The sequence below is a fragment of the Pleurodeles waltl genome, chromosome 10, assembly GCF_031143425.1.
Source record: "Pleurodeles waltl isolate 20211129_DDA chromosome 10, aPleWal1.hap1.20221129, whole genome shotgun sequence".
Lineage (NCBI taxonomy): Eukaryota > Metazoa > Chordata > Amphibia > Caudata > Salamandridae > Pleurodeles > Pleurodeles waltl.
Window position 1 is genome coordinate 70754004 of NC_090449.1, and position 22026 is coordinate 70776029.

The 22026-nt window shown below is 46.7% G+C and overlaps 1 protein-coding gene across 2 annotated transcripts in view; it reads right to left on the reverse strand.

The window, feature by feature from the left end:
• Positions 1-21717, reverse strand: part of LOC138261081 (testis-expressed protein 47-like) — a 124218-nt gene extending 102501 nt beyond the window's left edge. For both annotated transcript variants that reach the window (XM_069209709.1, XM_069209711.1), the window contains exon 1: positions 21604-21717. In XM_069209709.1, the coding sequence (XP_069065810.1) occupies positions 21604-21717 (114 nt within the window). The remainder of the gene's footprint in view (positions 1-21603) is intronic.
• Positions 21718-22026: the final 309 nt, after the last annotated feature.

Here is a 22026-nt window from a genome sequence, read left to right on the forward strand (position 1 = left end):
ATCATTCCGAATCGCTCCCACTACCGTCTGGGGCACCTCTGAACGCAGCAACCAGGACAACGTGCATCCCGGCTTGTCCTCGTCTCTATGTTGCTGAGTCAAATACGTCTTATAATCTACCTTTCCAAGTCTACACAACTCTTCTCGGTACTGACAGCGTTGGGCCGGCAACAAAGGGTGTGCTAAGGGGTCAGATAACGCCTCCTTTTCCAGCCGACGTATTTCCTGTTCAAGAAACTATGCGTGAGGGTAGATTTCACTCAGCAGGAGGTGGCCATACAGTGGCCCCATACAACCACCTTCATCGCATCCCACACTACTCTGGGGTCACATACCGATCCCAGATTTTGTTGAAAGTACTCTGTGACAGTAGTGCCTATCTTAGTTCTGTATGCCATATCCTGCAGGGCCTCCACCCGCAGCCTCCACAATGGAATTGTCAGTCTGGGTTTACCCCACTCAAAAGTAATCATAAGGGGGGTTGTGATGCTATTAATTGTGTTTGACCAATGACTTTGTGTTTCACCACTGCGCATATTAGTTGCTCAATGGTCACCAGTAGCACATTATGGGGGTCATTCCGACCCTGGCGGTCCATGACCGCCAGGGCCGGGGACCACGGAAGCACCGCCAACAGGCTGGCGGTGCTTCCAGGGCCATTCTGACCGCGGCGGTAAAGCCGCGGTCAAAAAAGGGGAACCGGCGGTTTCCTGCCGGTTTTCCCCTGGCCCAGGGAATCCTCCATGGCGGCGCTGCTTGCAGCGCCGCCATGGGGATTCCGACCCCCTTCCCGCCACCCTGTTTCTGGTGGTTTTTACCGCCAGGAACAGGATGGCGGGAACGGGTGTCGTGGGGCCCCCTAACAGGGCCCCATGAAGATTTTCAGACAGTGAAAATCGCGACGGGTGCTACTGCACCCGTCGCACTCCTGCAACACCGCCGGCTCCATTCGGAGCTGGCTTCTATGTTGCAGGGGCTTTCCCGCTGGGCCGGCGGGCGCCCTTTTGGCGGTCACCCGCCGGCCCAGCGGGAAAGCCAGAATGGCATCCGCAGTCTCCTGACCGCGGAGCGGCCATTTGGCGGTGACCGCATGGCGGGCGGCGACCGCCGCCCACCGCGGTCAGAATGACCGCCTATATGTTTTGTTCAGTTTGGCTGCCTATTGGCTTTGACATGGCATTAGCCATTACATTCTGTATTCAGTTTGGCTGCCTATTGGCTTTGACATGACATTAGCCATTACATTCTGTATTAAGTTTAGCTGCCTATTGGCTTTGACATGGCATTAGCCATTACATTTTGTATTCAGCTCAGCTGCCTATTGGCTTTGACATGGCATTAGGCATTACATTCTGTATTCAGTTTAGCTGCCTATTGGCTTTGACATGACATTAGACATTACATTTGATATTTAGGTTAGCTGCCTATTGGCTTTAACGTGGGCTTAGACATTGCAGTTGAGAAATTGCAGATGAGCTGTGTTTTTCCAAGCTGTGTTTTTCCACAAGATGGACCAAGCTGTTTTCTTCACACCAGACCTTAGCTGATAAGAGCACGTAGATTTTGTGTTTACCTCGCAATCCATTCTGAGAGCGAGTGAGCTCAGGAGAATTGGCCTCTCTCCAAGGTTCTTCTGCTCTCACACTGAGTTTGCTTTTAAGGATGACTCTGGGCTACAGAGTGATAGATTGAATCTGCTTGACTTCAGACAGGAACTAGACGTCAGTTGCCTGTCTCCCGTTTGGGTAGAAAATCTCTTTCTCGCAGTTGACCGGAGTCATCAACTTGCAGACCCCAGAAAGATGAAGCTGAATATAGGCCCTACCGCCTTGCCCATACAGTGATGAATTTTGACTTTTATGCTTTGCTTTGAAGTTATGCTATATTATAATCACCTATATTTGCTGTGTACATTGCAACTGAGAAGTACTTTGATATATTTTGCTTTCATTGCTGCGACTACTTTTGAACGTGTGATTCCAATCTACTAATTTCGTCTCTCAGGAATTTGTGGGTGGGGAATTAACAACAATAAATGTCTTCTTTAAACTCAGAAGTGCATTCCAGAGAGGTTCTGTAAGCTTGGTTATGAGATAAGAGGGAAAGCAGAACAGGGGTATGGTCAGATACAGTCCTGCCCAAGTATTCAGAACTGTAGATAGAGGGCCACAGGAGTGAGTCACGGAAGATGTAATCCAATCTAGTATGTATTTGGTAGCCTGGTGCATAATAAGAGTATCATGTAAACGCATGGAATGGGACCACTGCTGGAAATGTTTAGTAGCCTGTAGGCCAGGAGTATTTGGTAAAGGAGGGGTCGAACGATCTAGAGTGGTGTTTTGTATACAGTCAAAGTCTCCTCCCCAAAGACTAGGAGCACTCGGATCATGTAACAAAGTCGGGAACAACTCATTCAGAAAGGCCCCTTGTGTGGTTTTGGGACCATAGATCGATGCCAGCATGATGGGGCGACCATTTAATTGGCCCTCCAACACAACTTACCTCCCTTTGCGATCTATATGTGCCCTGGCTTTAACAAAGGGTACCTCCGGTGCTATCGAAATTAATGTACCCTTGGCATATGCTGAGTGTCCCGTACCATAAATTTGGCCCCTCCAGCGACGGCTAAGCTTAAGTAATACCCCCTGCGTTTAGTGCGTTTCCTGTAGACAGGCAAAATGTGTCCGCCGGCACCTAAGGTAGGAATACACCATTTACCTTTTGATTTGATTGCCCATGCCCCGGATGTTCGAGGTTAACATAGCATATTCTGTAACCATTAAGTCAATAAGTGGTTTTCCACACACCCCCATCCCCCGCCCAAGCCCCCCGAACCTCCCTCCAGTCCGCATCACTCCTGACCACCAAGCACTTAAAAACGATAAGAACAAGAGAAACACCTCCCCGAGCCCAGGCTTGATCCACAACAAGTATCATGCCAGAATACCATAAACAGTCAAACAGTGCATAGAAAACTGTAATATACATGCGTCCCTTTGGTCAAGGCACTGGGCCTATCGCTCCCTGTCCTTGCGGGGGAGGGGGAGGGGGAGCAATGCAAACTGAAGTCAAGCTGATGCCCGCGTTGTAGGCTCGGGGGAAACATAACATGGCCAAACCCAGGACCCGATGAGGCCGTGCAACCTAGGCGATGTCAGACCCAGTTCCGCAGGTATTTTCAACCTGCATCAACCTCATTAGTTCACAGGATGTCAGTTTTATCAAAGGTCGTCTGCCACGTGCGGAGTCAGTGTCAGGCCCTCTTCTTCAAGCGATCCCCGGGAGGGCAGCGGGTTTCCTGTGTCCATATCATAAGAAACTGGAGGATTGTCAGCCAGAGCAAAAAAGGGGTTATTAGACAGCTGCAATGCCTCTTTAATTGCCTTCTCTCGCTCCTTAACTGCCTGGGCTCGAGATGGCCTCGTTCTGCTGGACTTTCATTTGCGTCTTGTACCACGCGGAGTCAGCCATGTGACCTCCTCTCGGGATGCCTGAGATTGGGTGCATTAGTCCCTTGGCGTGTAACCAGGTCCACACGTCTTCCAGAGAGTTAAACATTTGTGTTGCTTCTCCATCAATCACCCGGAGTTTTGCAGGGAATAACAATGCATATTTATAATTCAGTTCTCATAAACGTTGTTTCACTTTAACAAAGGAATTACGCTGTTTCTGCGATTCAGTGGTGAAGTTCGGGTGGGCTGAGATCTCTGCATTGTCGTGAAGCCATGGGTCATGAGAACGGGAGAGTTGCAGAATTGAATCCCGGGCCCTAAAATTAAGTAGACGGGTGATTATAGGTCATGGAGGTGCATCCCGGCATTGGTGCCTTCCGGGCACTCTATGGGTCCTTTCAACGGAAAAGAACTTCAAGGAGTTGCCGCTCAAAACAGTATCGATCAACCATTGTTCCACAAAGAGTTCTGCATTAGACCCCTCCACCGTTCAGGAAATCCCACCAGTCTAATGTTGTTGCGGCGAGATCTCCCCTCAGCATCCTCTGCCCGTCTGTGCAGAGCAGTCATCTCCAGCCTCACCTGAGTCATCTGGGCCTGTAGGTCTTGAACCGTAGGACAAAGGGTAACAAGTGAGGCCTCCGTTCCCTCCACTTGTTCCGCCAAGTTGTGATGATCCATTCTGAGTAAGTTGACCTCTATGGCTATTGCGTTGATCTGAGCTTCCAGCAATGTTTTCGTATCTAGAATGGCTTGGAGTACTCTGTCAAACTGAGCGGAATGCGATTTAAGCGTAGGGTCTAAATGCGCTAGGGTTTCCAGTGCGCATCCATCTCTTAGGGGTTGGTCTTGTTTGTGTCCAGCATTTGTAAGCCCTTAACTTTACCCATCATTGCAGCGCTCCAGGAATCAATACCTCACCACCAAAGTAACAGGGGATGGCCAGGTGCGCCTGCAAGGCTGTAGAGGGCCGTGACTAGGGCAGCACACCACGAACCTAGGCCTCAGTTCGCTGTCTCGTCTGTAAGTTGAGGCCCGTTGTAGAGAGACCTTCTTATGTTAGGGGCCATGTTTGTGAGAGTATAATTCAAGTTCCTGTTAGGTAGGGGGCCTGCCAGGAGACCCCTCTGCCCCAGTGCGTGCCAGGGATTCCCTGCCAGTGTGTGGTGCCAGACAACAAGTGACACAGGGGGGCCCTCCAGCACAGTTCACCTGGTGCTAGTACGGTGTCCCAGGATCAGCGCAATGAAGTGCTACAATTTTCCAAAGTTCTCAGTTGCCACTCTCTGCGGCCTTCGCACATGTGCGTCGGCAGACGGCACCCTGCCACCCGCGGGTGCACAACTCGGGACAGGAGCTGCTGATCTCAGCTCGCGGCTGCCTGGCTTCGCGCCAATCTCGCTGGCCCCGCCAGCGTCACCAAGCCCCCAGGTGAGTGCCCACCTCACCACCACAGACCCGGCTGCAATCTGGCACTCACTGCCCGAAGCGGTTGCTCCCAAACGGCCACTCCCTTCGCCGATTCGGAGTGTCACGGAGAGGGCCCAGCCCTCAAGGCTGTCCAGGACGCAACAGCTGCTTTGTCTCTGCGGCACTAGGTGCAGCCATTGGTCCCCGAGGTGCCCAGGTCTCCCTTGGGACTGCGCTCGACGCACCATGCGTTTTGTTCCGCGTCCGGTGCCGCAGCAGGATATAAACCTGAATATAGTGTCTTGAATATCGTGAACTCACCGACACAACAGTTTTCCGACCCAGGACCATCCCACACCCAACACCATCATAGCCTCCACGGAAGCTCCACCAAACCACCACCACCTACTCTGCGGGGCCGACATCCCTGCCCCCACCACATCTTCAACAAAGCAAGTAGCATGATCGCACCCACGCTCTGGCACATCATCAACTGCTCCTTCGAAACAGCCACCTTCCCAGAAATCTGGAAACATGCCGAAATCAAGCCATTACTGAAGAAACCAACTGCAGACCCAAACGACCTCAAGAACTTCTGGCCCATCTCTCTACTCCCCCTCCCAGCCAAAGACATCGAAAAGGCTGTCAACAGATAACTCAGATAACTCACCAAACACATCAAACTCTACAACATCCTTGACCCCTCTCAGTCTGGATTCTGGAGCAACCACAGCACCGAGACTGCCCTCCTCGCCACCACAGACGACATTCGCATCCTCCTAGACAGGGGTGAGACGACAGCTCTCATCCTTCACAACCTGTCCGCACCTTCAATACCATCTCCCTCCGCACTCTACGGACTCATCTCCACGGCGCCGGCATCTGAGACAAGGCTCTAGAATGCATCACCTCCTTCCTCTCTGACAGAACCCAAAACGTCCGACTCCCCTCCTTCTACTCAGAGGCCACCTAGATCATCTGCGCCATCCCACAAGCTTGTCTCTGAGCCCCACTCTCTTCAACCTCTACATGGCCCCCCTAGCTACCATCGTCAGACACCACGCACTCAACATCGTCTCATACGCCGATGACACACAGCTAATAATCTCCCTCACCAACAACCCACACACAGCCAAAGCCAACTTCCACAACGGAATGAAGGCAGTCGCCGTCTGGATGAAGGAGAGATTCTGCAAGCTAAATACCAAAAAAACAGAAGTCCTCGTCATCGGCAACAACCCCTCAGCCTGGGACATCTCATGGTGGCCAGCGGCCCTCGGAAACGCTCCGGCCCCCACCGACCATGACCGCAAACTAGGATTCATTCTGGACTCATCACTCACGATAAACCGTCAATCCAGCGCAGTCTCCTCTGCCTGTTTCAACACCATGCGCATACTTTGGAAGATGGATCCCTTCCAAAAACCAAAAGAACAGTCACCCAGGCCCTCGTCAGCAGCCACCTGGACAACGGCAAAGCACTCTACGCCGGAACCACCACCAAGGTACAAAAAAGACTACAGCGCATCCAGAATGCCTCTGCCAGTCTCAACAAGAATGCCCCCAAACACAGCCACACCTCTGCCATACTGAGAAACCTGAACTGGCTCTCAATAGACAAGAAAATTACATTTAAACTTCTCACACATGCATACAAAGCCCTCCAGAATGCCGGACCAGAATTCCTCAACCAAAGACTCCACTTCTACACACCCACCAGGCACCTCTGCTCCACCAACCTCACCGCCATCCCACGTATCCGGAAGGCCACAGCCGGAGGAATGTCCTTCTCCCACCATGCCGCCAAGACCTGGAACTCCATCCCTATCCACCTCAGAAGATCCCCCACGCTTTCACAATTCAGAAAGGACCTCAAAACTTGGCTGTTCACCTGACCCTCTCTGACCTTCACTTACTTCTCCCACCCCATAGCGCCTTGAGACCCTAACGGGTGAATAGCCGCACTTTACAAATACTTGATTGATTGATTGACTGATGACCGGCCCTTGGTTATGGGCTGGATCATGCAAGTATAAGGTGATATCATCAGCGTAGAGTGATATGAGAAGGTTGCGAGGGGCTAAATTTAAGCCTCGCCATGCATGCAGCTGCCTTACCACACACGCCAGGGGTTCAGAAGCGAGGGCGTAGATCAATGATGAGAGGGATAAATCCCCTAGTCAGTGGTATGGGGCAGAGAGGAGGCTGTTTACCTGCACCCAAGCAGAGGGCCTGTGTAAAGATGTTTTACTTAGCGGATATGTCCAGAAGGAAAGCCCATCCTAATATGGACAGCAGATAGGAATGGTCACTGCAAGGAGTCAAACGCCTTTGTGGCAACTAGGAAGACAGCTATGGTGTTAAGTTGCTGGTAAATAATGTGCAGAGATACTGAGAGGTGGATCTGCCAAAAATAAATCCAGCCTAGACTTGGAATATGAGGTCCGAGAATAGAAGCATTAGGCGATTGGCTAAGACCTTGGCTAAGATCTTGGCTTCATCATTTATCCAGTACATGGGTTGATATGAATGACAGTAGTTTGTAGATTTGCCAGGTTTCAATAGGGTGATAGAGTGGCTTACCAGGAAAGGGGGAGGGGTGTCCTTCTACAGTGCCTCATTATATACCCTCAGAAGCTTGGTAGTCAGTTGATGTGAGTAGATTTATAGAAGCCGTCTGGGAATCCATTACTACCAGCAGTCTTGCAAGTCAGAAGGCAGGAGATTGCAACAGTGATCTTGTCGAAAGTGAGAGGTGCATCCAGGAATTGTCCTCTTAGGCCTTCTAGCTATGCTAAGGTAATGCAGTTGAAGAATGATATGTAATCATTAGGGGTTTTCTGTGTGTGCAACGTATACACTAAAGAGAACTATTTCAATAATTCCTCCAGTAACTCCTATGCTTCATATAGGGTTTGCCCACTGTCGGAGTAGCTCCACCTGTGTTCTGCTCAGGCATTCTGCTTCTCCATATGCTCTTGCCCGTGAATATTTGTATGTGTGTTTCTGCTCTTGATCGGCTGACGCTAGGAATTTGTCTAGTTTAGTGCGTAGACTTGCCAGGCGTCTGGGTACCCAGAGTGCTGATCATCTAAGGCCTTTAACTCCGTCACAATTTGTCAAGTTTGCCATGCAAAGCTTTATTAACCCCCTTGTTGTTTGGCTATATATGCCACTCATGTAGGCCTTTATGGCTTCCCAGATGGTACTTACGGAGTCTACTGAGCTCTCATTGGATTGAAAGAAGTTCTGAATTTCCATCTCCACTTCCTCTTCAAATTTATTGTCTTGGAGGGACATTGGAAGGAGGCCTCATGTGAACGCTCAATGTGTTGAGGATAGTAATCCCAAAACAAGTTTGACTGAGGCGTGGTCTGACAGTGTACGAGGTAGGTGCTCCACCCATGACACACGTTTGCAGTCAGTAATCCAGCCGTACCCATGATGCATGTGCAGTGGATATGTGTGTTCCCTCCCTAGTGTCTAGGTGTCTCAGGTGCCCTATATCTGTTAATTTCCCAGTGTTCACAATGGCGGTCACCATTGTCGCGGCCTTATGGTGTGAATGGGGTTGGGGTTTGAGCAGTCCAACTGTCCAGTACCAGGTTAAAGTCTCCACCAGATAGTACAGGCGGGGAGACAGTGAAGTGCACTCAGCCGGGCCTGTTCAGGAAAGTCAGCTTCATCATTGTTTGGGACATATTTGTTAAGGAGCATAACGTGTCCGCAGTGTATCATGACCAAATTATGTGTATATGTAACAAGGTCAACCCAATATGCCTACATGTACCAGGGCAAGCATGTATTATTAGAACATTTGCCCCGTGGGACACATTCAAAAGTGAAAACCTTGTACATGTCTTAGAGAGATCCAAAATCTAATTCAAGTTCTGATTCATTGTAAATCAACATTAATTTGGAAAGAAAACACAGGACAAACTTTGTTTCTATCAAAAATACATTGGACCAATTCATATGCAAAAGTATGTACAAGAGTGATCACAGTGCAGATGAAGCAGTGCTCAGACTGTGAATATGTTTACAACATATATAACACAAGACACTGTACAGTTCCCAATGGTTGTATACATTATTTCAAGCAGTTCATACTAGGGAAGTGTGAGCTAGTACACAGCCCTTTTGTTTTAATTATATAAGTCAAACAAAAGAGAGGTTTTGCCAACGCTTCAACCCTGTCTGATTGTTAGAATCTCTTCAGGGTGTTGTCATCTGACTACCACACCACCCTAATTGAGAGTACAATAGTAAATCAGGAATTCATCACTCGATCTCCAAGTCATTTGTTCAATTTTCCCATTGCCCCACATGGCGGAGAAACCAAGGGAAGCATCTTCCCTCTCTTTCAGAAGTCTCATTCCACTTCACTCACGTTATCCTACAATTCTGATGTGTGTGCATGAGATGGTGGGCCGGTCTCGGAGTGTATTGGCTTGACAAACAGGGCTGTTTGAAATGGCCTTTTTGGCACGGTTACCCCAAAGGTTTTGATTTCCTCCTCCTCTTTTTCTGACACCTTGTTTTTGTTGGCTTTAGGACTCTGAGCACTTTACCACTGCTAACAAGTGCTAAAGTGCATGTGCTCTCTTCTCTAAACATTGTAACGCTGGATTACACCTGTTTGACATATTTCATTTACTTGGGAGTCCCTTGTAAAGGAAAGGGTATACCATATACCCAGAGGCTGTAAATTAAATGCTACTAGTGGGCCTGCAGCACTGATTGGGCCACCCACTTCAGTAGCCCTTAAACATGTCTCAGGCATGCCATTGCAGATTCTGTGTGTGTAGTTTCACTGCCACTTCAACTTGGCATTTAAAACCTCTTGCCAAGTCTTAATTTTCCCTTTTAGTACATATACGCCACCCATAAGGAAGGGTGCGATGTAAGTAAAAGGCAGGATATGTACTTTTAAGTTTTGCATGTCCTGGTAGTGAAAAACTCCCAAAGTTGTTTTTCACTACTGTGAGGCCTACTCCTCTTGTAGGTCAGCATTGGGGATTCCTTAATATACTTTTAAGCTGTAGCCCCTGATCAGAAAGCAGTAGCTAAATCATGTTTCATATCAGTGGAATGATAATGATAAATCCTCCTTACTGGTAAAGTCAGATTTAACATTACTATTTTATAAATGCCACTTTTAGAAAGTGGCATTTCTCTGCTTTAAGTGCAGTGTGTCTTGCGGTCTGTCTCCAATAACACTTTGCGCATTCCCTCTAGACAGCCACATACACAGGAAAGGTGGGTATGACAAAGGACTCATCTGCATTCATCAGCATTCTGATGGGCCTTTCTGGGCAGGAAGGGTGGAGGGTAACTAACAATTATACTTGAATAGAGAAGTGCCTGTCCCACTCAGAAAGCTGATTACCTCCTATTGGGGGTGGGGCCATGCATAGGAAGAGAGGATCTCAGTACACTTCAAAGACCATTCTTTGAAGGCATTCCCACTTCAAAGGTACATTTGGGTATTTGGTCTTTTTTTACTCAGATAAATATTCTTGATTTTTCTAAACCTGTGTGGAGTCTTTTTGTAGTGTTTTCATTATGTTGCTTTGTGTGTGTGTTGCACAAATACTTTACACATTGCCTCTTAAGTTAAGCCTGCCTGCTCTGTGACAAGCTACCAGAGGGAGAGCACAGGTTATTTTAAAGTGCATATGTGACTTAGCCTGACTAGAGTGGTGGTTCCTGCTTGTACAGGGTTCATATGCCCTGATAATCAGAAACCAAATTTCTAACAGGGGCCACTGTGTGTGGATCCTGAAATATGTGTGTCTTGTTGCTGTGCATTATCTTCAATCACAAAGGTGGCATAGGGGATGCTTGCTACAGTTTGCGATTCAGTGGCAGGTACACCCATCTCGCTACATGGACGGTGAGGGGGAAGTACAGGAAGATGGAGATGGTAAACCTTCATGGATGAGGTCTTAATTCTCCCTGTGGAGGGTCACGATCCTGGAAATTGAGGAGTCTTGCTATGATGGGTCATGATAGAGCACCTGGTGTGGGTCGCGCTGTTAGAGTTCGGTGTGCTTGTTCCTCCTTGCAGAGATGAGAGAGATTTTCTGACCTGAAAAGTGATCAGAGAAGCATCTCTATGTAGTCCACCGGGTTTCAGTATTGGTGGACTTCGGTGGGCCAAATAATCCAAGGGTGTTTTGGCAATATCTGGCTTGCAGGTCTTCATTCTTGGCCCTGATTTCTATCAGTACTTTTGCCACGTCAAGTGGCTTACTGTTACTGCCGGCTGTGTCATCCTCTAGTGTTGAGATTCTGGCTTCAGCATCTGATATGTGTCTCTACTAATTGTCCAGTTGGCTGTAATACTGTCCACCCAAGTCGTTAGCGTATCAAGTTTGACAACAATGGAGGAGAGGCTCTTTTGCATATGCAGCAGTAGCAGTTTGATTTCCAGGCCCTCCCCATCTCTCCAGCCGTATGTGGGGCAGCCGGTCCGTCCAAAGGATCACCTTTACTTTTCTTCACTGAAAACTGAAGTTTGGTCTGCTTGTGGTCTCCTTTAATCATTATACTGTTGAGGACCTAGGGTCCACGTCATCACCAGGTTTTAAGTGGTCTGTCAGATGGTGCAAGTCCTGCCCAGTGGGGGGCCATCTGCTAAGTAACACCTCCTAACAGTCGTCACACTATTACCCTTAGGATGGAAGAAGGGAGAGGGGGCTATGCTTGTATCAGAAATTTAAATCTAGGTGGCAGCTATAGGTCCCAGCCTTCTCCAAACCAATGTGAAAATAATAATTGTCACCTGCAAATGGCCCGCTTGTGGTTTTGTTGCAAGTCTCTATTTCCTCACTCCTCCAGGCACTGGTGGGTTCCCATCCCCACAATGACTCTCAGCATGGTATCCAAAGCACCCAGAGATATGAACTAGCAGCATAAGACAAGGACCTACCATTGCCTGAGGTCCCCTTCCAGTCCTGGGCCTCAGAAGTGAGATGCCTTCTACTAAAATCCGACTTTTCGCAACCTTTGCTTAGATCAGAACTGACGCATCGCCCCTTCAATGCTGACTGAGAATCTGTTCGACGACAGCAGATTCACAGCCTATGCAGCCAGACGATGATGCTCTGCGGAGCTCGACGATGACGCATTGCCTTCACGGGCTGAGCGTTCACACAGGTGCCAAGGGCCACAAGCGGCCCAGATAGTCACTACCATGTCGCAGCCCAAATGCCTCCAGTTGAACCCGATCACTGCATCTCCTCTGGGGGCCAATGCATCTGAACACCTCGGCAGTGCAACCAAGTCACGGGCCTGTCATCTTGACATGAATCCGGCAGCAACCCAGGCCGCAAATTTTGGCCATAACGTCTATGATCTGGTCTCTGTGGCAACCCAGGCAGCTTGTAGTATCTTCCAGATATGTCTGCCCACTGTCGCCTTTCTGAGGTGACGGGGTTGTGCACAGATGGTGGCGGATCGAATACCCAGCACAAGGAGCCTCACTTAGGTGCAGCCATCTTGGGACCACGCAATCTAACGTCCCCTGACTATCCCCATAGTTGGTGCTGGCTCCTCCTCCATGCCAGTCACAGACTACATGACAAGAGCCTATGCTAGGGCATACCCCAGTGGCTTTTCTACATACCACAGCAGTTACTTCCGTTACAATTAGACAGTTTCATTAGGGTCGAGCCTGCGTTGCATGCGCTCGCGCATGTGTATCGCAGCGAGACGCTTTAGTGTTTAGAAAAGGGCTCGGAGCCCTGTCTACTTCACGTCAGTGTTTTTCATTAGTTCGTGGGCTTGCCTAATAAAATCTGCTTGCTTTCATTAGTCGAAGGCATGCATACGTCATGTCTTTTCCGGTGGCTAGCCCTCCTCGAGCGCATCGACCAAGTACAGAAAACATGCGAGGCTCGCTGTTTTCTGTCCAGCTCGTGGACTACTTTTGCTCTAATTTACTAGCGCGATTTCCCTTGGCAGAAGTCGAGTGCTTTACATAGTTAAAGAAACACAAGGGTAGTAAGGGTGACGGAAGCCGCACTTCTAGGTAGTAACACAGTAGTTTTTAGCAAATATATATGGAAGAACAATGTCTGGTGCAATCAGGCCGAGTGCCCTACTACCCAGCAGGCACAAAAGTGAGTAACAGAATACCCACAACCAAGCCTAGAGAAAAAATTTTTAGCCAGAGCACACAGAATGTAGTGTCCAATAGTATTGCAGGGATGAGAAACCCTGATGGTATGTTGAAGGTAAGCGAGAGCTCTTTCACTGCTCACCGCGCCTCCCCGGCCTGAATCTCTAAGGTCTTGTCTCTACGGCTTATCAAGGCCTCCCATACCATTCTTTACCTACGTGCTCAATTACCTAATCACCCTGTTGCTGCTCAGGCAGCCTTACCACTCTGAATTTCCTCAATTTACAAAGATCTCTATCACCTATTCCAGCCCACAGATCTAATTAACATTGATTACTCAGGCCGGACGGCCCAGCCTTGATGAAGTCACTTGCGTGACGAAACACGTGTTGGCTGTTTATCCATGACGATTATCATGCTCTACAACACCTACGAATAAAGGCACTTTCTACTAACAAGACTCTGGACGTTTTCGTCAACCTCAAACTTTCGCTTACCTTCAACATACCATCAAGGTTTCTCATCCCTGCAATACTATTGGACATTACATTCTGTGTGCTCTGGCCAAATTTTTTTTCTCTATGCTTTACATAGTTAATTGCACTTTTTCGGGTTACGTACATAAATGCACTTTTGCCGATAGGTGAAAAGTCGGGTTAGGAGTTTACAACGCTATCAGCTCTAACATGAGCAAACGCGAGACCCGTTGCATTGCAAATGCTTGTTTATACATGTCCCAACTTCTGCTTCAGGCTGCTATACTGTTCCCTCTATTATTCCAATGCAATGTGCCTGCTTTCCTCCCTTACATGACTTGCTAGCACGATCTTCTCTCTCTAATACACTGAGCAAGTTTCTCATCCATTGTGCACCCATTTTACACTTGTTTGTGATTCATTCATAAAATCTATGTAAAGCACTTCTGGTGCCTGCCTGTGCCAAACCCACGGAGGACACATATCTTACTGTACTACATCCTTACCCTATCCCTCACTGGTTACTATTGCTACTAAGATATATGCAGCCATGTCTATCTTTTTAAAATACCTTTCAAGTCCGGACTGGCTGGACCAGGCATCGGGCATTTCCCCAGGAGGCTGGAAGTGTGGGGGGCTGCTTTTGTTACTGGGGGCTGGTTTTGAAGCAGTGCAGCAGTTTTAAAAGCACTGCAGAGATCCTTGTATATCCAAATGTTTTCAGACAACAATAAAAGTGCCAAGATAACTCTGGTGATTAATGTACCTGCTGGAGAGAGACTGGGTTTTTTTCTGGTGGCAGTTTTGACTCATCTAAGTAGTGCAGAGGGTTAATATTCCTGCTGCAAAGAACATGTACTATTCAGATTACAGAACAGTATTTTATGTGCATAGCTCAGCGGGCTACTGCTTTGGTAATAGAGATTTTTTTGTTACTGTGCAGTTCATAAATTATAGTCATAATCTAGCATAGTGAGCTATGAACTGCCATCGAAGAGTTGCACGCAAACTGCATGGTAGAGGTTGGAAAGTTATGTTTTTTCACAGTCTTTTTAATTAGCCTAATTTTGAAAAAAAAAGGTTTGTTTGGGTAAAAATCAACTGCCATTAGTAAAGTCAACCCTGACCACTGTGTTACATTCTGAATACTGAATGTATGCTTCCTCAGACCAAGCACTCTTAAAAATGCCTGCCAGTATGGATGACGTGAATCCTACACCTTATAGTCTCCTTTGTCTTATAACATTTTCTATACACTGATTTACACACATATGATTCATTGTTCCTCCATGTGTGTATGATGTAAAGTATTCCTACACCCTATGCTGGCAAGCAAGGTGCAATAAAACAAATGAAATACATGGGAAAGAAGGGCTATGGAGAGATGAGTGGCCGTTTGAAGGTGATGGTTAAGGAATCATTGAAGAACCCCAATAAAGATTGTTGAATCCTGGTGCTTTGTAAGGTCATCATTAACTATGCTATAAAAACTAATATAGTTGAATATATAATGAAAAATGTGTTGTAGAAAGCATTGTTTTTGCCATTTTTTCCCAAGCCCCCCCAACCCGTTATAGTGGTCAGGCCCTCCTGCTATGTACCCTATGGAGCTGACCTTACAAAATTTGCCTGGGCTGCTTTGGGTTCCCAGTCGAGCCTCGATAACTCTCAATGAAACCTCCCCAGTCTGTTTTCAACACTCGACCCTACAAAAACATGTCTGCAAGCCTCAATACTCTGTGGACTTCTGCCCTAACTAGTGCACTGCAGAGCCTCTTCCTATTCTATGGTTTTGCACAGACATACTCAATGCTACGCTGCATGTTAATCACTTCTTTTCTTAAAGGCTACCCCCACAAAGGTTGTGGTACCTACTACAACTCAACCTATTTCTACCCCACACGTACTACAGGTGGCTGTGGTCAAGCCCCCCATGGCGGATACCGTGGAGGTTCCAATGCCTGATTCCATTTGCAGAGAAAAATACCTGCAATTTGTTCAGTTATTTTGATCTGAAGAGGTCCAAAAGATGGTCCTTAAATAAGAATTTGTGTAGACTCCCCTGATTCATTTTATGGTTTGGCAATTCTGTCTCTGCTTTAGTAAACAGAAATAGTTTGAAGATCTTAAATACTTCCTAAGAGTTTAATTTCTGTACTTGCTCCAATTTTAAGTTTACACTTTAAAGGAGGGATACTGAATTTAGCATAGTTTCCCATTTTTTTAATAGGTCTTGACTTCAAAATACCGGTTATCCTGGCAAAATTAGTGGCCTGGTGGTAAACCGTGTTCCTCGGTCAGTACTCCTTGTTGCCCAATTCATCTATAGTATACCCTATTCTGTCAGGACCGGAAGCGTCGGATTATGCTTCTCTTTCTTTACTAATTAATTTACAGCAGCCAATAGAAACACATAAAACTCAAAACTACATATCCCATGAACCCCAGAAGTCCAGTGTCCTGCTCAATCAAGGGCCTGCTCCCTGTATATATGCTCTTGTAACCAAAGTCCTTCCTCTTTCTTTGCTGCTGCAGCAGCCGAGATAAGTAAGTTTTTACTTCCTTTATTGTGTTTTATATTTGGTATTACATGTATTTTAATTGGTTAAACATAGCAACTGGGCTTTCGCCCTCAAGTGTTTCCATGTGAATACCCCATCGCAGCTATCAGCAGCGGAGTGGGAGTGGGGAGGGTTCTAGCAAGCAAATTCGATTCCGTCAGGACAGTGTCCTTGATTTCTTACGTAGCGCAACCGCAAAAAGCTGACTGGGTTGTTAATTTATGTTTGATCGGCTTTGCGTGTGGCGGTAATTATACAGAGTGCTTTGCTTCCCCCTGGAAAGCCTGCCAAAATAAACGTTTTCAGAGCCTTGTCCTAGGGAATTCTGACAGGTGCTCCCTTCACATCCTATTGCTGACAGAGACAGGGCTCTGTCTCATTTACTCTTAGAAAGTTACTTTGTACCAGTTGGGGCTAATTCCCCCCTTTGAACTCTTCCAAGTCCTCGTGTAAGATCACAGTCGAAGAGGACAAATATTTCCAAGACATGCCTGAGGTGCCCTACAAGCACCAGATTGAAGAGAGACTAGTGGAAGCCCTGGGGAACCATGTACAGGACTCCATGAATCAGGCTCTTATTAATGCTCTGAAGCCATTTGCTCAGCCATTGATCAGGTTTGGCCAACGTGACTTGACGGAGAAAACCTCTCCTGATGTCTTATCTAGAGAGGGTCAAAATACTGAGTTGGACTTTGCCCAGAGAGCTGCTACAGTGGTCAATTCCTCCATGGAGATGCTTGCGCTCATAGCTGCGTCAGTCCTTAAAAACCACGTCCTCCTCACAATCCTCCGATTCCGACCAGGCCCAAGAAGCTCCGAAACCTGCAACTAAGAGTCAATGCAAAACTCACCATTTGAATGTTGAGGTCCCAGAACTGCAAAATCTATTATTCGACACAGGAAATATTATTCACCCATGCTCCTCTGAAAGGGTCCCATGTATGGAAGTAGCACATTACATGCAAAACAGACTGAGGAAAGGATTTGAGCGCGAGGTGCGCAACACCCTAAGATCGGAATGTCCTCGCCCCTCTCTCCTTGGTAAGGTGGCAGAAACACCAGAACTGGATCCCAATATGGCAACATTCAAACAAAATTTGCAAAGGCCCCCAAAAAGGACCTATAAAGGGAATGGAGAGGATGCCATGTTGGACCTTTATGGCCCTGCGAACTCACCGTCCAGGCAAAAGAGGCAGGCTCTCAATTAGATCCTGAAATGATTCTAGAATGGACCCTTAGAGCTATATGTCTCTAGAGAAAAGCCAATTGCATTATGTCCACGGAAGGCAATAAGTAATTTTTAATGTGCATCGATCCAAAATTGGATGAACTGACCTCTACAGAGGCAGGCACTTTGGCAGTCTCTTGTTCTGAGACAAATTTGTGAAAGATCTAGAGAAATATGTCACCACGTTTTCCGCACTAGATAAAGCCCAGACCTCCATGAGGAAGATGCTCAATAGTGGCCTTTTTGCCAAGGCCGGGTGCTTCAGAGGACAACCACCAGGCCGTGTCTTCAACCAGGCTTCAAGAGGCTACCCCCACAAAGGTTGTGGTACCTACTACAACTCAACCTATTTCTACCCCACACGTACTGCAGGTGGCTGTGGTCAAGCCCACCGTGGCGGATACCATGGAGGTTCCAATGTCTGATTCCACTTACTCAGGTAAAAGTTATCTCATTATTAGAGGTTGTTCTAGTTGGGTGGGGGGGCTAAGGTTTCATTTACATGCCTGGGAACTAATTACACAGGACCCATGGGTTCTGCAAACAGTGCAGGGTTACACATTGGAATGCTATTCCTCCTCGGGTCAAGGTATTCTCCCCTTCCCTCTTCTTTTTTTCCCAAGCAGAGAGCAGTTTCATAGATGACAATATTCACTTGCTACTTCTCAAGCAAGTGACAGTCAGGACCTCTCCTAGGTTTTCTCAGTACAAACAAAAGTCGTAGCACTCGTGGTATAAAAACAGAGTTAGACGTTGTACGTATATCCAGTCTTCTTCGTAAATTATCAACCAAACTTGTGTTTGTATCAAGGTCCAAGTTTTATTAGTACTGTTCAGAAATCCTCCAAAGGAACAGCCTATTTATAATGTTCAGATATCCTCCATAAGAACAGCCAACACGCTGGGGGTCGCGTAACTAGTCAGCTTCTCAGTACAGTCTTCTTGGTTCAGAAAAAAGGCAGTGGATCCCACCTTGTCCTGAACCTCAAAATTTTAACTCTTGGATAGTGTACCGCCATTTCAAAATGAAGGGCATTCATGTAGTCCAAGATCTGTTACAGGAAGGCAACCGGTTGGTGAGCCTCGATCTAAAGGACTTATAGTTGACAGTCCCTATGTTCCCCCTCATTGGTGATTTCTTCAGTTTTACTGGCAAAACCAGTGGTATGAATTCACCGCCCTTCCCTTTGGTCTTTCGTCAGACCCATGGTGTTTCACCAAACTTCTAAGACCTGTAGTTCAGCATCTCAGAGAAAGAGGGGTCCATTTAATTATATATCTCGACAATATTCCAATCATGGCGCAAAAATAAACCATTGTCCTTCTGCACCTTTCGTGGACTATCCAACTGTTGAAGAACCTCAGTTTTATCATCAACTCAGACAAATCAATCATGAGTCCATCCCAGACCATAGAATTCTTAGGCTTTCAGGTGCACTCCATTAGAGCCCAGTTGAGATCAACCCTGTTGAAACAGATTTCCATCAAGAAAGAGTTGAGGAGAGCCAATGCCTCTCCGACAATATCATTGAGGATTCTAGCACGCTTTTTAGGCCTTTTAGCTTCCTCCATCCAGGGCATCTTTACAGAACACCTTCATTAGCGGGCCCTCCAATGCCTAAAGACTTTGCCTCTTCAGACGGGATTAACATATTCAGAAAAGATACTACTATCAGAGGAAGCCAGGAGGGAGCTAGCCTGGTGGTTAGAACACGTGGATGAGTGGAAGAGAAAAGGGATTTTTGTGCTACTTCCGGAAATTGTCATGGAATCACATGCCAGACGTTCGGGTTGGGGTGCTCATTGTGGTTCAGGAGGGAGGGGGGCAGATGGTCTCCCTAGGAACTGAGCCTACACAACAACTGTCTAGAGTTACTACGGCGATCCGATCCCTTTTCCCACGCAAAGTGAAATGCTGTATTCTTCTCCGCATGGACAACTTATCGGCGATCCGATATATAAATCGACTAGGGGGAACGAAATCTCGTAAGCTGGTCAAAATGGCCGAGGATTTTTGGCATTATTGTCACCAGCACGAGATTTCTGTGACCGCGTAATACATTCCGGGGTGCTCTAATGTAGTAGCAGACTGAAATTCTCACTTCCTGTGGGACTCCAGTGACTGGAAAATCTGTCCCCACATCTTTCACGACTTGAATCAGCTTTAGGTCCTGTGTATGATACATCTATTTCTGAATAATCTGAGTGCTCAACTCGCTCTCTTCTAGTTGGGAGACTTGGACCCCTTAGCAGCGGGATCCGATGCATTCCTCCAGTTTTGGGCGAATGGACTCCTCTATGCTTTCCCTCCATTCTCCTTGATTCAGAGAGTACTTTATCAGGTGAAGAAGCAAGTGGCAGAGACTATCTTAGTGACTCCATGCTGGAAAGCCCAGCTGTGGTTTCCAGTAGCAATGTCATTCTCTTGTGCTCCTCCAATTCGAATTCAGTTCTGACTCTTCTCTCCAACCGTCGGGCCATCCTCATCCATTGGTAATGACAGATCGGTTGTCCCTGATGGCGTGGATACTTTCAGGCAACGTAGGCAAATGCTAGGAGTTTTAGAAATCTCAATGCTCTTTTTGTCACAATGTTGGGCTCCCTCCACTCATAAGCGATATGAGGCGTTGTGGAAGAGATGAACATGTTGGAATGGTGAACAGAGTATTGATCCCTTGGGGGCTGAGATACATATTATTGTAATTTTGCTTTATTGGAATAGGTCTGGCTTACACGACCATTAATAATTTTAGATCTGCTGTTTCTGCAGGCCATCCACATTTAAATGGTAAGCCAGTGGGGGAGCATCACTTGGTAAGTAAACTTCTCAGGGGCATTAGGATGGTTCGTCCTCTGCACCCAAAGTATACTAAGTTATGGGATGTTGATGTTGTTTTGCATTTTTTGAAGGCTTGGCCTGCAAATGAAGACCTATCTCGCAAACAACTGTCCGCAAAGCTGACACTTCTCCTATGTCTAATTTCCTGTAGATGTGTATTGGCTGTGCGAGCTCTGGGTTTGCAGGTAGACTATTTACTCCATCTGGAGTTTCATTTTCCATTTCTAGATGCACAAAAACTGCTTCACGTTGTAGTTCCTACCCTGCTTTCCCTCATTATCAAAAGTTATGTGTAGTGAAGTGCTTGAAAGCATATGAGGAATGTACTTGGGAATTCCGGAGAGATTTTTCTGGTCAATTACTTATTTCCATACAGAATCCTTTTTATCCAGTCTCAGTGGCTACGCAGGCCCATTGGAAGAAATAGTTGCTGGGTGAAGCTGGAACTGCCATCTCTGTTTTCAGAACTCATTCTGTGCATGGCGCCATGGCCTCTAAGGCTTTTTGTACGGGTACTCATTTAGAGGATATTATGACCGCTGCAGTTTGGTCTTCCAATTCCACGTTTAAGTTGTTCTATCATAAATCAATTATTTATGTTGCATCTGCGGTAGTGGCTCAGCTTTAAACTAGCACAATCCAAAGCCTGACATAGAATAAAAACAATTATAGTTGATGCGTCAAGTATTTTCAGTCCCATTAAGGACACGGAGGCGAGGATTATCCTACCTGTCAAAAATTCACGATATTGTAATACATGCTAATTTATAGTGTGATGAATATTGAATAATGTACAATGATGTTAAGATGATGATTTTCAATGTCACACCCGATTTGATTTGATTTTGCGTACATGATCAGTAGTTATTCTCCTTCATTGTTTGTTTTCTCTCAGGAGGGCTGTGGTTCCAGAAGGTCTTCGTTGGATTCAGTTTGTCAAAATGGACTTTGGCCACAAGAACACATATACAGGGCGCGGGCCCTTGATTGGGCAGGACAATGGACTACTGGAGTTCATGGAATATGTAGTTTCGAGTTTTAAATGTTTCTACTGGCTGCTGGAAAATAATCAGTAAAGAAAGAGAAGCATAATCCTCCTCTCCATGTCCTTAATAGACTTGAAGATATAAAAATTATTATTATAAAAATAAATATTACTGAACACATAGAAGGGTAATTGACCGAAATAAAAACTGCTGGTAAATTTTATTTGTCAATTTCCTTGCAGAAGACTGCACAATTTTAAAGTGGCAAGGTGTATGGAGGTAATATAAAAAAACACATTTTTGTAGCTCAAAAATGTGGTCTGCCTCCAAATTCGAGAGCACTGACAAGCGTGCCTGCTCTCTTCTAGTTCGTACTGTCGCCTAGTCATAACCACACCATCCTATAAACAGTAAAGGAGTCTCGTGCAGCTCTGACAGGGCCTCTCCAGTCCCAGCGCAGGCCTTTCTGTGACCAACCCCGCATGACTGAACTCCTCCCAATTACCCTATTCTAGACTTCTCCTACCCTGCGTTGCTGTCCTCTCCTCCTCTCTTCCAGGGCGCCTAGTAGGGTAATTCTGTGAAAGCTGGGTGTAATGGATCCGCGCTGGTCAGCGGTCATCTGGTGTTTGCTCGACATGGATGACTAAACGAAAGAGACTTTGGCTGCCCTGCTGTGCAAGCTACCACTGACGTCATGTATAACAAGCAAGATGTCATCCGCCGTTTCCGCAGCAACCGGCGGCGGCCATCTTCGAACGGAGGACGTCATCACGCTCGCCCAGCTCGTGGTAGAGCCCCAGTCGTATTAGAACCTGTGGTCGGTAGACTAATTTTAAAAAGGTATGTTAAACATTTTGGTTAACAGTATAGCTTTTTTAATATGTATCTTATTACCACAAAAATGTAGCACACAAATTCCAAACAACAATACACTGGGTGCAGGTGG